At 44.2% G+C, this 17,151-nt stretch overlaps 1 protein-coding gene across 4 annotated transcripts in view; it reads right to left on the minus strand.

The window, feature by feature from the left end:
- Positions 1–17,151, minus strand: part of LOC129857200 (uncharacterized) — a 46,513-nt gene that overhangs the window by 16,460 nt on the left and 12,902 nt on the right. For all 4 annotated transcript variants that reach the window (XM_055925222.1, XM_055925220.1, XM_055925221.1 and 1 more), the window contains exon 2: positions 2,023–2,057. In XM_055925222.1, coding sequence (XP_055781197.1) covers positions 2,023–2,057 — 35 coding nt within the window. The remainder of the gene's footprint in view (positions 1–2,022; positions 2,058–17,151) is intronic.

Here is a 17,151-nt window from a genome sequence, read left to right on the forward strand (position 1 = left end):
AGAGGAGGAGAGGAGACAAAGACCAGAAAGACAGAGGAGGAGAGGAGACAAAGACCAGAAATATAGAGGAGGAGAGGCAAAGACCAGAAAGATAGAGGAGGAGAAGAGACAAAGACCAGAAAGACAGAGGAGGAGAGGAGACAAAGACCAGAAAGACAGAGGAGGAGAGACAAAGACCAGAAAGATAGAGGAGGAGAGGCAAAGACCGTAAAGATAGAGGAGGAGAGACAAAGACCGTAAAGATAGAGGAGGAGAAACAAAGACCATAAAGATAGAGGAGGAGAGACAAAGACCATAAAGATAGAGGAGGAGAGGAGACAAAGACCAGAAAGATAGAGAGGAGACAAAGCTCAGAAAGATAGAGGAGGAGAGACGTCAAAGCCCAGAAGACAGGGGAGGAGAAGAGTCAAAGACCAGAAAGATAGAGAGGAGAGTCAAAGAACAGAAAGATAGAGAGGAGACAAAGACCAGAAAGATAGAGAGAAGAGTCAAAGAACAGAAAGATAGAGAGGAGAGTCAAAGAACAGAAAGATAGAGAGGAGAGTCAAAGAACAGAAAGATAGAGAGGAGAGTCAAAGACCAGAGTGACAGAGAGAAGGGAGGAGTTGAAAGCCAGATCAGTTCCATAGTATAGCAGAGTGAATATGTTATGACTGAATGATTCTCTCTCTCTTCTGGTTACATCTGCCACACCAAACACTGGGCACTATCCATGCCAGTGGGGGTTGGGGGAGGGGGGGGGGGGGGGGGGGGCTGAAACAGACCTGTCTGTGTGCAAGTGTGTAGGCGCGTGTGTGTGTGTATGAATGTGTGCACATGTGTTTATGTGTGTGCGTGCAATCCGTGTGTGTGTGTGTGTGTGTGTGTGTGTGTGTGTGTGTGTGTGTGTGTGTGTGTGTGTGTGTGTGTGTGTGTGTGTGTGTGTGTGTGTGTGTGTTATAACTGATGTAAGCTGGCTGATGGTAGCGGTGTCAGTGTCCTCTCTGGTGAGATCTGTGTCTGCAGACAGACAGACAGACAGGCAGACAGACAGGGGGCTGAGGAGTAGGCTAACAGAAGGGGGATGGTGACAGTCTAGATATGCACCAGCGTCTGTCACACCACCTCTGAGTCCTGTATCAGCTGGATTGCTCCTGACAATACCAGAGCCGGGGCCTTAGAACCAGCAGGACGCTACGGGTGCCATGTCCCCTTACAGATGTGTTCAGTCTCCAGAAAACCTATAATGTTTTCTGTCTGTCTGTCTGTCTGTCTGTCTGTCTGTCTGTCTGTCTGTCCGTCCGTCCGTCCGTCCGTCCGTCCGTCCGTCCGTCCGTCCGTCCGTCCGTCCGTCCGTCCGTCCGTCCGTCCGTCCGTCCGTCCGTCCGTCCGTCCGTCCGTTTGTCTGTTTCTCTCTTCTCTCTCTCTCTCTCCCCCACTATTTTTTTTATTACATTTTTGAAGGGCAAGTTTGTCAGGAGAAATACATAATCAATCCACAGTACATTCAGTTTCAATTTAAATGGTCCTCTTTCTCCTGCCACAAAATCATCCAAGAAGTGCTGAAGATCATTTTAGTAACAGTATCTCAAAAGGAAGGAGAGGAGAGAGGACTTGAAAGGAGAAGTGGAGTGGAAAGGATATGAGAAGAGAGGAGTGAGGGATGGAGTGAGAGGAGGAGATGTGGGTGATGCTCCTACGGTTCTACAGTGAGGCGTGACAGAGAAGCAGCAGACGTCATAGCAACAGCAACGAGCCAACCACAGAGGTTGGTCCTCCTTCCAGCTACAGCTGCCATTTTGAGTGTAGAGGAAGTTAGCAAACCAACAGCAACATGTGTGCTAGCTAGCTACTCTATAAGCAGATGCAGTAGCACTCATGGCTTCAGTAGTAGAGAGCTAACGTTGATGTTGGTCACCATCTTGGATCAAGATAACATTCGTGGAATAGTGAGCACCCCACTGCTGGAGCCATTGGGTGTAACAGGGTGGCTGAGCTGTGTGATTTAAGAGTGATAGTTAAAGTCCTGCATGTCAGGCTTACCTGTTCCCCATCCTTTACTGGCACTCCATCTGCCGCTAAAACACAGAGAGAAAGATAGAGAGCGAGAGAAAGAGAAGAAGAAATGAGGAGAGAGAGAGAAGAAGAAGAGAGGAGAGATAAATCGTTAGAATTTGTTTTGGCAATGTAAATCCATGCAAGTTCCTTCACACTGCCAATAGAGAGAGAGGGAGAAGCATGGTCAGGGGGATACGGTGGGACTTTGGCTGTAACACTAAACAGTCATAAAACAGTCAGCTCATCATTACTGTCTAACTGTGTTAGAGAGAAGAGCATCACTTCACTGACTGACCACAGGACACTGCTACTCAACATGCACCCGCAAATAGAATCACACATACATACACACACACTGTGAATCCTTCCTGGGGGTGACAATGGGACAGAGGGAACCTGAAGTACATTCCCAACATTCTGTTGGATTAATGCATTGTATTATCCCTCCTCTTTTCCTGGCTGTCCAAATCCTAATTAAAACACAGGTTTAATTAGTGAGACATTGGTGGTAATGGAGTTTAAATACAGTAGAGGTCTCTGGGCGCTCGCTCTCTTTATCAGAGTCTGTGGCCTTGTCTCCCCCCTTTTCTCTCTCTGGGGTGTTTGCGTCTCTGTGTGTGTACACTGAGTGTGTGTGTACAGTGTGTGTGTGTAATGCTGTATCTGTAGACTGTAGAAGTATTGAATAAAACCAGTCAGTTATATGTCTCACTGAGGCGTTAATACACTGAGTTACTTGATGTCCAGTGACCCACCGGCAGAGTGGGACATTCCAACACGCTGCCTCCTCCTGTCTGTCTGCCCTGCCTGACTCCTCTGCAGGGCTCTCAGCTGACTGAGTAGCTGTTAGCACCTGCTTCCACCTGATTGCCGCCACACCATTTACACCTATTCCATCTGGATAAATAAAGAGTTTCAGAGATTGAAGCTGACAGATGAAGTCAGGTCTGTCTGACCCCATAATGACCCTGTTAGTGTTTCCTGTAGTGTGAACTTTGACCCCCTGGCCTCCAGCCAGTCTGAGTGTCTTCCAGGCTGACGTTGTGGGGCTAACACAGCTGAGGTGTGAGACACACAGTTAGTCAGCCTGGATCTCATTTCAATTCAATTTAATTCAAGGGGCTTTATTGGTATGTGAAACACATGTTGACATTGCCAAAGCAAGTGAGGTAGATAATATACAAAAGTGAAATAAACAATAACAATGAACAGTAAACATTACACTCACAGAAGTTCCAAAAGAATAAAGACATTACAAATGTCATTATGTATATATACAGTGTTGTAACAATGTGCAAATGGTTAAAGTACAAAAGTAAATCAGCATAAATATGGGTTGTATTTACAATGGTGTTTGTTCTTCACTGGTTGACCTTTTCTTGTGGCAACAGGTCACAAATCTTGCTGCTGTGATGGCACACTGCGGTATTTCACCCAGTAGATATGGGAGTTGATCAAAATTGGTTTTGTTTTCAAATTCTTTGTGGATCTGTGTAATCTGAGAGAAATATGTGTCTCTAATACGGTCATACATTGGGCAGGAGGTTAGGAAGTGCAGCTCAGTTTCTACCTCATTTTGTGGGCAGTGTGCACATAGCCTGTCTTCTCTTGAGAGCCATGTCTGCCTACGGCAGCCTCTCTCAATAGCAAGGCTATGCTCACTGAGTCTGTACATAGTCAAAGCTTTCCTTAAGTGTGGGTCAGTCACAGTGGTCAGGTATTCTGCCACTGTGAACTCTCTGTTTAGGGCCAAATAGCATTCTAGTTTGCTCTGTTTATTTTGTTAATTCTTTCCAATGTGTTAAGTATTTATCTTTTTGTTTTCTCATGATTTGGTTGGGTCTAATTGTGTTGCTGTCCTGGGGCTCTGTGGGATCTTTATGTGTTTGTGAACAGAGCCCCAGGACCAGCTTGCTTATGGTACTCTTCTCCAGGTTCATCTCTCTGTAGGTGATGGCTTTGTTATGAAAGGTTTGGGAATCGCTTCCTTTTAGGTGATTGTAGAATTGAACGTCTCTTTTCTGGATTTTGATAATTAGCGGGTATCTCTCTGTCTCTTTCTCTCTAGGGGGCACAGAGTGTCCTAGGATTCCCCCTTGTGGCTAAAAGACACAAACACACATAGACATGCACTAATAAAAACACACATAAACACACATCTCATATGAATACGGCATCACACATCAAATCAAATCAAAGTTTATTTGTCACGTACGCCGAATAAAACAGCTTACAGTGAAATGCTTAATTACATACACACACAAACATCAGATCAGATAAGAATCTTATTCTGAGGTCATATATTTCAAATTAGTGCAATATTCCTTGAACAACTGGATTTGAAAGCTATTTTTAGTCAGCTACAAGCTACAAGGAAGACAAGTCAACACAACAGCTACTTGACATACATAATGTTTTCTGATGAAGAGTAACTGCTGCAGCTATGGGAGCCTCAACAGCAATAACAAGGGAGCACATGACCAGAGCAGAGCGATGAGCCAGCTCTCTCCCCTATACCCAGCCCAGCTCTCTCCCCTATACCCAGCCCAGCTCTCTCTCCCATCCCCATCCCAGCTCTCTCCCCCATCCCCAGCCCATATCTCTCCCCCATCCCCAGCCCAGCTCTCTCTCCCATCCCCAGCCCAGCTCTCTCCCCCATCCCCAGCCCAGCTCTCTCTCCCAACCCCAGCCCAGCTCTCTCTCCCATCCCCAGCCCATATCTCTCCCCCATCCCCAGCCCAGCTCTCTCTTCCATCCCCAGCCCAGCTCTCTCTCCCATCCCCAGCCCAGCTCTCTCTCCCATCCCCAGCCCATATCTCTCCCCCATCCCCAGCCCAGCTCTCTCTCCCAACCCCAGCCCAGCTCTCTCTCCCATCCCCAGCCCATATCTCTCCCCCATCCCCAGCCCAGCTCTCTCTCCCATCCCCAGCCCAGCTCTCTCCCCCATCCCCAGTCCAGCTCTCTCCCCCATCCCCAGCCCAGCTCTCTCCCCCATCCCCAATCCAGCTCTCTCTCCCATCCCCAGCCCAGCTCTCTCCCGTATACCCAGCTCAGCTCTCTCCCCCATCCCCAGCCCAGCTCTCTCCCCCATCCCCAGCCCAGCTCTCTCCCCCATCCCTAGCTCAGCTCTCTCCCCCATCCCCAGCCCAGCTCTCTCCCCCATCCCTAGCCCAGCTCTCTCCCCCATCCCCAGCCCAGCTCTCTCCCCCCATCCCCAGCCCAGCTCTCTCCCCCCATCCCAGCTCTCTCCCCCCATCCCCAGGCCAGCTTTCTCCCCCCATCCCCAGCCCAGCTCTCTCCCCCCATCCCCAGGCCAGCTCTCTCCCCCCCATCCCCAGCCCAGATCTGTCCCCCATCCCCAGCCCAGCTCTCTCCCCCCATCCCCAGGCCAGCTCTCTCCCCCCATCCCCAGCCCAGCTCTCTCCCCCCATCCACAGCCCAGCTATCTCCCCTATACCCAGCTATCTCCCCTATACCCAGCCCAGCTCTCTTTCTAGATAGATATGCCCCTGCGGCAACGGAGGAGACGGGTCCAACCAAGACACAGCCACTCTGGAGAGTGAGAGGCAGTGAAGGGGATGAGGAAGAGAGGAAGAGATGAGGAAGAGATAAGAAAGAGAGGAGAAAGAGCGGAGGAGGAAGAGAGGAGAAAGAGAGGAGCAAGAGAGGAGGAAGAGAGGAGGAGTGACAGAGCATGGCGGCCGTGCCAAACGAACAACCATAGATCTGCCCCAGCTGCCCCTGCAGCTCGGACTCAGACGGCGACCTGACAACTACCGCTGACATGGGAAGAAGCGCTTGAGCGTCATCTGTCTTTTTATTTCAGAGGCCCTGCTGCAAACGAGCGATGCAGAGCTGGATATGAACGGGGGGTCTCTGTTCTGGTTGGCTGGTGCTGGTGGTGACAGCTGTGGTGAGGCTAGTTGACACGGTGGGAGGCAGGCTGAACTTGTAGCGGGCTGGTGTGTGAGAGAGTTGGGCCGGGAAACAGCTGAGCACCAGAGCTCCAGATGGTACAGAGAGAGCGTATGGGGAGGCTGCGGGTGAAAGCACAAAAGCTAGTCTGTCAGACAGAGAAAGATGCGGGTGGATGGCCTGTTCCTGAAAACATTTCTTCCCTCTGCTCCACCCTCCAATGGTACATGCACCTGTCATGAGAGGCTAGGCCATGCCTCATTACTCCAGCTTAGTCATGAACCCCACCACCTGTAGGACCCTGCATGGTTTACCATGACTGACAGCCGGGGCTAAGTACTAAGCAGTGGTCACCAAGTTTTTTCTCCAGCCCTACACTAACCTGATTCATCGGATTCAACAAATAAAGGCCTGTACGATTGGGTGATAAGTGGGGAAAGGTGTGGTCTGTCTGGAGCTTTATGTCACAGGTGGTAGTGCCTTCACTCTACCAAAGGGTTGCTGGTTCAAGTCCCACTTTATTTGTTCCCCCTCAATATCAGTTAGTAAATCCAATTGATTCTTCAAAGCAAATGTGAAGTCCGGTGCTCTGTAATAGATCACTGTGCTTTATTTCTTCTATCTGTTGTTAGTGGTAATGATATAGACAGTAGCAGTGTTGCGCACATGCCAACACACACACACACACACACACACACACACACACACACACACACACACACACACACACACAGAAATCTGATAATAATATTCTCCTGTCAGCCTTAAAGGCAAGATGGCGTGTCAGTTTCATAACTCACTCTCAGACTGAGTCACTGTGTTCACCAGCAAGGACTGCCAACCTGCGCCCACACACGGCCACTCTCACACACACACACACACACACACACACACACACACACACACACACACACACACACACACACACACACACACACACACACACACACACACACACACACACACACACACACGCACACTCATAATCACTGCCTTTTTCTCCCAAACACACTGATCAAGGGTTGTCACCCTACACCGTCACCGAGACACTCACATAATTGAGCAACAGAATGATGACACATCGGCAAGGTCAGCTGACACACACACAATCACACGCACACACACACACACACACACACACACACACACACACACACACACACACACACACACACACACACACACACACACACACACACACACACACACACACACACACACACACTTTCACTGAAGTAGTTCTTCACTGAGTCGTTCACCTTGACTGTGTTTATGTGTCAGTCGATTCAGTCCTCAGCCAATCAATGCTCCAATCACTGTGCTTGTGAAAAACGGGTTCCAAAAGGGTTCTTCGGCTGTCCCCATAGGATAACACTTTTTAGTTCCGGATAGAATCCTTTTTAGTTCCGGATAGAATCCTTTTTAGTTCCGGATAGAATCCTTTTTAGTTCCGGATAGAATCCTTTTTGGTTCCGGATAGAATCCTTTTTGCTTCCGGATAGAATCCTTTTTAGTTCCGGATAGAATCCTTTTTGGTTCCGGATAGAATCCTTTTTGGTTCCATGTAGAACCTTCTGTGGAAAGAGTTCTACAAGGAACCAAAAGGGTTCTAACTGGAACCAAATGGGTTCTACCTGAAACCAAAAAGGGCTCTTCAAAGGGTTCTCCTATGGGGACAGTCGAAGAACCCTTTAAGGTTCTAGATAGCACCTATTTTCTAAGAGTGTAGAGTGAATCGTATCTGTCTGTCTGTCTGCGTTTTTAATCCAATCAAGCTCATTGAATCCCTTTCAGTAACGAAATATCATAAACAAAGCAGTGTAATGGAGTAAGCTGGCGGCAGTCAAGCATGCGCGCACACACACAGTTTATACATACACACTGTGTACATACACATACAACACACACATTAAAGCACACACCTCAAAAAGAGGAGAGAGTATGCACACACACACACAGTTTATACATACACACTGTGTACATACACATACAACACACACACTAAAGTACACACCTCAAAAAGAGGGGAGAGTATGCACACACACACACAGTTTATAGTTTATAAGTGTTCAACCCTTTTGTTATGGTAAGCCTAAATAAGTTCAGGAGTAATTATTTGTCAGAGTCATGTGTATAGGTGGCAGGGAAGTCAGGCGCAGGAGAGTCAAACGGAGTGTAAATGGAGTCTTTTAATATATATCCACTTAACATGCTCCAAACACTAAAATGTACATACATAAAATAAACATTGGTACGAGGACCTGTCGCGCACCTATACAACAAGAAACAACACTGACATAAAACAATCTCTGACAAAGACATGAGGGGAAACAGAGGGTTAAATACACAACAGGTAATGAATGGGATTGAAACCATGTGTGTGGGAAGACAAGACAAAACCAATGGAAAATGAAAAATAGATCAATGATGGCTAGAAGACCGGTGACGTCGACCGCCGAGCACCGCCCGAACAAGGAGAGGCAACGACTTCAGCAGAAGTTGTTACAATATTTGCTTAACAAGTCACATAATAAGTTGCATACTCTGTGTGCAAAAATATTTTTTAACATGATTTTTTTAATGACTACCCCATCTCTGTACGGTCTCTCAGGTCTCTCAGTCGAGCGGGGAATTTCAAACACAGATTCAACCACAAAGACCAGGGCCTTGCAATGCCTTGCAAACAAGGGCACCTATTGGTAGATGGGTAAAAATTAAAAGCAGACATTGAATATCCCTTTGAGCATTGTGAAGTTATTAATTACACTTTGGATGGTGTATCAACACATCCAGTGTCTACAAAGATACAGACTTCCTTCCTAACTCAGTTGCCAGAGAGGAATCTGCTTGAAAATCTATGCCAAGACCTTAAAATGGTTGTTTAACAACCAATTTGACAGAGCCTGAAGAATTTGGAAAAGAATAATGGGCAAATGCTGCACAATCCAAGTGTGGAAAGGTCTTCGAGACTTACCCAGAAAGAGTCACAGCTGTAATCACTGCCAAAAGTGGTTCTAACATGTATTGACTCAGGGGGTTGAATACTTATCTCATCAAGATATATTACTGTTTTTTTTGTTTTTGTTTTTACAAATGTTATAATTTTTCTTCCACTGACATTATGGTATTTTGTGTAGATCGTTGACAAAAAATGACAATTAAATCCATTTGAATCCCATTTTGTAACACAACAAAATGTGAGAAATATTTTCTGAAGGTACTGTAGGTAGAGAATATTGAACAAAACAAGGCTATGTCAATAATGAAGAAGCTCTCGATTACCAAAATGAACGTTTTCATTCCCGAAATGACATGGCAATGAGAAGTTTGTGTTTCGGTAATAAGAACCCTTAGCTCAATCTGCAAATAATAGGAAACAGCCATTATGATTCAGATAAAAATTGACCACATCGCTAAAGCCCATTCGTGCCTCCACATTGGTAAAGTAATGGTTCTCAGACTTTTTCCAATTTTAGTCGTTTCAGTAATGAGGACAATTGGGGTGAAGGGGGTGTTTGAGAAAAAGAACCACATTCTGAAGGCATATAAGCAAATAAACTGCAAACTTCAAGGAGTTGGGCATTGAAGGAGTTGGTCTGATGGAGTTGGTCTGATGGTGGCCTCTGATGTCATCAGCCTCCCCCCTTGATTGAGGAACAAAAGAGGAAAGCCCCCCCCCACTTGTACCATGTCACAACTTACCTGTACCACCTATTGAGATGTGCCTTTTGAAGATCAGGTGTTGAATGAGCTGAACAGGAGACTGGAGTGCCACTTTAACTCATCTAGGACTACTCCTCTAGATGATGCATCATGAGTGACTAAAACAGTATTTTTTAAAAAGTTTTTAGAGGAACTTGAAAAAGTATAATGAGACCAGACACTGTTTTTACCTAATAAATATTATAGTTTAATGTAGACTTTAATTTGTATGATTTATGGACAAACTACAGCAACATTTATTCAAATAAGTTAGGTTTTTCTAAAGTAAAATGGTATAAAATGGCCTGAGAATTGAATTTGGACGCAGTTCGGTATAGAGAATTTGGGGTGAAAATGTACAAAAAACAGGCGAAAATGTAAAACGCATTTAAAAAAAGAGACTTAGCCAAAAACTAGACATCTTAGTCTTAATGATAGTTGATTTTTGCAGATGCATCATGGTTTTGTAACTCAATTTGCTGCAGACATTTTAAAACTGGTTTCATGAGAATCCCCCCCCCCCCACACACACACACACACACACACACACACACACACACACACACACACACACACACACACACACACACACACACACACACACGCACACACACACACACATGCACTCAGGCTGCATTATTAGAGTTGGATTATAGTGCCTATTCAGCCCCCCTTCAGCGACGTGTCAGCAGCCGCACACTATGCCCACCCTGCAGAGAGAGTCTGCCTACAGGTCACATGCACATGCACACACATGTAGACACACACCAGACAGTCAGCTGGTGGAGCCTTCCTTATGCACCAGTTGACATCACATCTGTTTACTCGTTTCCTCAACATCAGCCCAGGTAATGCACTGTAAATGATGTGGCTGTATAATCACTATGGTTTTACACTGAGTATACAAAACATTAGGATTACATAGACTGACCAGGTGAAAGCTATGATTCCTTATTGATGTCACCTGTTAAATCCACTTCAATCAGTGTAGATGAAGGGGAGGAGACAGGTTAAAGAAGGATTTTTAAGGCTTGAGACAATTGAGACATGGAATGTGCATGTGTGCCATTCAGAGGGTGAATGGGCAGGACAAAAGGTTGTGCTTTTGAACGGAGTATGGTAGTACGTGCCAGGTGCACCGGTTTGAGTGTGTCAAGAACCTCAATGCTGCTGGTGTAACCGGTGTGAAATGGCTAGCTAGTTAGCAGGGTGCGCGCTAATAGCGTTTCAATCGGTGACGTCACTCACTCTGAGACCCTGAAGTAGTTGTTTTCCTTACTCTGCAAGGGCTGTGGCTTTTGTGGAGAAATAGGTAACGAGGCTTGGAGTGTGTCAGTTGTTGATGTGTGCAGAGGGTCCCTGGTTCGAGCCCAAGTAGGGGTGAGGAGAGGGACGGAAGCAATACTGTTACACTGGGTTTTCACACTCAACAGTTTCCCATGTGTATCAATAATGACATCCCCACCCAAAAGACATCCTGCCAACTTGACACAACTGTGGGAAGCATTGGAGTCAACATGGGCCAGCATCCCTGTGGAACGCTTCGATACCTTGTAGAGTCCATGACCCGACGAATTGAGGCTGTTGTAAATGATGTGCATGTGTAATAACCATGGTTTTAAATGAGGAGGTAGTACAGTATAGTGTTGTGGTATACTGTAGGAATAAACACCACTGGTGGTACAGAATAGTGATGAGGTATACTGTAGGTATCAAAACCACTGGTGATACAGAATAGTGATGTGATATACTGTAGGAATCAACACCACTGGTGATACAGAATAGTGATGTGGTATACTGTAGGTATTAACACCACTGGTGATACAGAATAGGGATGTGGTATACTGTAGGTATCAAAACCACTGGTGATACAGAATAGTGATGTGGTATACTGTAGGTATCAACACCTCTGATGATACAGAATAGGGATGTGGTATACTGTAGGTATCAACACCACTGGTGATACAGAATAGTGATGTGGTATACTGTAGGTATCAACACCACTGGTGATACAGAATAGTGATGTGGTATACTGTAGGTATCAACACCACTGGTGATACAGAATAGGGATGTGGTATACTGTAGGTATCAAAACCACTGGTGATACAGAATAGTGATGTGGTATACTGTAGGTATCAACACCACTGGTGATACAGAATAGTGATGTGGTATACTGTAGGTATCAACACCACTGGTGATACAGAATAGTGATGTGGTATACTGTAGGTATCAACACCACTGGTGATACAGAATAGTGATGTGGTATACTGTAGGTAACAACACCACTGGTGATACAGAATAGTGATGTGGTATACTGTAGGTAACAACACCACTGGTGATACAGAATAGTGATGTGGTATACTGTAGGTTTCAACACCACTGGTGATACAGAATAGGGAAGTGGTATACTGTAGGTATCAACACCACTGGTTGTATAGTATAGTGATGTGGTATACTGTAGGAATCAACACCACTGGTTGTACAGAATAGTGATATGGTATACTGTAGGAATCAACACCACTGGTGATACAGAATAGTGATGTGGTACAGTATAGTGATGTGGTATACTGTAGGAATCAACACCACTGTTGGTACAGAATAGTGATATGGTATACTGTAGGAATCAACACCACTGGTTGTACAGAATAGTGATATGGTATACTGTAGGAATCAACACCACTGGTGATACAGAATAGTGATGTGGTACAGTATAGTGATGTGGTATACTGTAGGAATCAACACCACTGGTTGTACAGAATAGTGATGTGGTATACTGTAGGAATCAACACCACTGGTGGTACAGAATAGTGATGTGATATACTGTAGGTATCAACACCACTGGTGGTACAGAATAGTGATGTGGTATAGATATCAACACCACTGGTGATACAGAATAGTGATGTGGTACAGTATAGTGATGTGGTATACTGTAGGAATCAACACCACTGGTGGTACAGAATAGTGATGTGATATACTGTAGGAATCAACACCACTGGTGGTACAGAATAGTTATGTGGTACAGAATAGTGATGTGGTATACTGTAGGTAACAACACCACTGTTGGTACAGAATAGTGATGTGGTACAGAATAGTGATGTGGTATACTGTAGGTAACAACACCACTGGTGGTACAGAATATTGATGTGGTATACTGTAGATATCAACACCACTGGTGGTACAGAATAGTGATGTGATATACTGTAGGTAACAACACCACTGGTGGTACAGAATAGTGATGTGGTATACTGTAGGTAACAACACCACTGGTGGTACAGAATAGTTATGTGGTATACTGTAGGAATCAACACCACTTGTGATACAGAATAGTGATGTGGTATACTGTAGGTATCAACACCACTGGTGGTATAGTATAGTGATGAGGTATTCTGTAGGTAACAACACCACTGGTGATACAGAATAGTAATGTGGTACAGAATGATGATGTGGTATACTGTAGGTATCAACGCCACTGTTGGTATAGTATAGTGATGTTGTATACTGTAGGAATCAACACCACTGGTGATACAGAATAGTAATGTGGTACAGAATGATGATGTGGTATACTGTAGGTATCAACGCCACTGTTGGTATAGTATAGTGATGTTGTATACTGTAGGTATCAACACCACTGGTGGTACAGAATAGTGATGTGGTATACTGTAGGTATCAACGCCACTGTTGGTATAGTATAGTGATGTTGTATACTGTAGGAATCAACACCACTGGTGATACAGAATAGTGATGTGGTACAGAATAGTGATGTGGTATAGGAATCAACACCACTGGTGGTACAGAATAGTGATGAGGTATACTGTAGGTAACAACACCACTGGTGATACAGAATAGTGATGTGGTACAGAATAGTGATGAGGTATACTGTAGGTAACAACACCACTGGTGATACAGAATAGTGATGTGGTACAGAATAGTGATGTGATATACTGTAGTTAACAACACCACTGGTGATACAGAATAGTGATGTGGTACAGAATAGTGATGAGGTATACTGTAGGAATCAACACCACTGGTGGTACAGAATAGTGATGTGGTACAGAATAGTGATGTGGTATACTGTAGGTAACAACACCACTGGGGGTATAGTATAGTGATGTGGTACAGAATAGTGATGAGGTATACTGTAGGTAACAACACCACTGGTGATACAGAATAGTGATGTGGTAGAGAATAGTGATGAGGTATACTGTAGGAATCAACACCACTGGTGGTACAGAATAGTGATGTGGTACAGAATAGTGATGAGGTATACTGTAGGTAACAACACCACTGGTGATACAGAATAGTGATGTGGTAGAGAATAGTGATGAGGTATACTGTAGGAATCAACACCACTGGTGATACAGAATAGTGATGTGGTACAGAATAGTGATGTGGTATACTGTAGGTATCAACACCACTGGCTGTACAGAATAGTGATGTGATATACTGTAGTTAACAACACCACTGGTTGTATAGTATAGTGATGTGGTATAGAATAATGATGTGGTACAGAATAGTGATGTGGTACAGAATAGTGATGAGGTGTACTGTAGGTAACAACACCACTGGTGGTACAGAATAGTGATGAGGTGTACTGTAGGTAACAACACCACTGTTGGTACAGAATAGTGATGAGGTGTACTGTAGGTAACAACACCACTGGTGGTACAGAATAGTGATGAGGTATACTGTAGGTAACAACACCACTGTTGGTACAGAATAGTGATGAGGTGTACTGTAGGTAACAACACCACTGGTGGTACAGAATAGTGATGTGGTACAGAATAGTGATGAGGGATACTGTAGGTATCAACACCACTGGTTGTATAGTATAGTGATGTGGTATACTGTAGGTATCAACACCACTGGTTGTATAGTATAGTGATGTGGTATAGAATAATGATGTGGTATAGAATAATGATGTGGTACAGAATAGTGATGAGGTATACTGTAGGAATCAACACCACTGGTGGTACAGAATAGTGATGTGGTACAGAATTGTGATGTGGTATACTGTAGGTATCAACACCACTGGTTGTATAGTATAGTTATGTGGTATACTGTAGGTAACAACACCACTGGCGGTACAGAATAGTGATGTGGTATACTGTAGGAATCAACACCACTGGTGGTACAGAATAGTGATGTGGTATACTGTAGGTATCAACACCACTGGTGATACAGAATAGTGATGTGGTACAGAATGATTATGTGGTATACTGTAGGTAACAACACCACTGGGGGTATAGTATAGTGATGTGGTACAGAATAGTGATGTGGTATACTGTAGGTATCAACACCACTGGTGGTATAGTATAGTGATATGGTATACTGTAGGTATCAACACCACTGGTGGTAGAGTATAGTGATGTGGTATACTGTAGGTATCAACACCACTGGTGGTAGAGTATAGTTATGTAGGTATCAACACCACTGGTTGTACAGAATAGTGATGAGGTATACTGTAGGAATCAACACCACTGGTGATACAGAATAGTGATGTGATATACTGTAGGAATCAACACCACTGGTGGTGCAGAATAGTGATGAGGTATACTGTAGGTAACAACACCACTGGTGATACAGAATAGTGATGTGGTACAGAATAGTGATGAGGTATACTGTAGGTAACAACACCACTGGTGATACAGAATAGTGATGTGGTACAGAATAGTGATGTGATATACTGTAGTTAACAACACCACTGGTGATACAGAATAGTGATGTGGTACAGAATAGTGATGAGGTATACTGTAGGAATCAACACCACTGGTGGTACAGAATAGTGATGTGGTACAGAATAGTGATGTGGTATACTGTAGGTAACAACACCACTGGGGGTATAGTATAGTGATGTGGTACAGAATAGTGATGAGGTATACTGTAGGTATCAAAACCACTGGTGATACAGAATAGTGATGTGATATACTGTAGGAATCAACACCACTGGTGATACAGAATAGTGATGTGGTATACTGTAGGTATTAACACCACTGGTGATACAGAATAGGGATGTGGTATACTGTAGGTATCAAAACCACTGGTGATACAGAATAGTGATGTGGTATACTGTAGGTATCAACACCTCTGATGATACAGAATAGGGATGTGGTATACTGTAGGTATCAACACCACTGGTGATACAGAATAGTGATGTGGTATACTGTAGGTATCAACACCACTGGTGATACAGAATAGTGATGTGGTATACTGTAGGTATCAACACCACTGGTGATACAGAATAGGGATGTGGTATACTGTAGGTATCAAAACCACTGGTGATACAGAATAGTGATGTGGTATACTGTAGGTATCAACACCACTGGTGATACAGAATAGTGATGTGGTATACTGTAGGTATCAACACCACTGGTGATACAGAATAGTGATGTGGTATACTGTAGGTATCAACACCACTGGTGATACAGAATAGTGATGTGGTATACTGTAGGTAACAACACCACTGGTGATACAGAATAGTGATGTGGTATACTGTAGGTAACAACACCACTGGTGATACAGAATAGTGATGTGGTATACTGTAGGTTTCAACACCACTGGTGATACAGAATAGGGAAGTGGTATACTGTAGGTATCAACACCACTGGTTGTATAGTATAGTGATGTGGTATACTGTAGGAATCAACACCACTGGTTGTACAGAATAGTGATATGGTATACTGTAGGAATCAACACCACTGGTGATACAGAATAGTGATGTGGTACAGTATAGTGATGTGGTATACTGTAGGAATCAACACCACTGTTGGTACAGAATAGTGATATGGTATACTGTAGGAATCAACACCACTGGTTGTACAGAATAGTGATATGGTATACTGTAGGAATCAACACCACTGGTGATACAGAATAGTGATGTGGTACAGTATAGTGATGTGGTATACTGTAGGAATCAACACCACTGGTTGTACAGAATAGTGATGTGGTATACTGTAGGAATCAACACCACTGGTGGTACAGAATAGTGATGTGATATACTGTAGGTATCAACACCACTGGTGGTACAGAATAGTGATGTGGTATAGATATCAACACCACTGGTGATACAGAATAGTGATGTGGTACAGTATAGTGATGTGGTATACTGTAGGAATCAACACCACTGGTGGTACAGAATAGTGATGTGATATACTGTAGGAATCAACACCACTGGTGGTACAGAATAGTTATGTGGTACAGAATAGTGATGTGGTATACTGTAGGTAACAACACCACTGTTGGTACAGAATAGTGATGTGGTACAGAATAGTGATGTGGTATACTGTAGGTAACAACACCACTGGTGGTACAGAATATTGATGTGGTATACTGTAGATATCAACACCACTGGTGGTACAGAATAGTGATGTGATATACTGTAGGTAACAACACCACTGGTGGTACAGAATAGTGATGTGGTATACTGTAGGTAACAACACCACTGGTGGTACAGAATAGTTATGTGGTATACTGTAGGAATCAACACCACTTGTGATACAG

The sequence above is a fragment of the Salvelinus fontinalis genome, chromosome 6, assembly GCF_029448725.1.
Source record: "Salvelinus fontinalis isolate EN_2023a chromosome 6, ASM2944872v1, whole genome shotgun sequence".
Taxonomy (NCBI): domain Eukaryota; kingdom Metazoa; phylum Chordata; class Actinopteri; order Salmoniformes; family Salmonidae; genus Salvelinus; species Salvelinus fontinalis.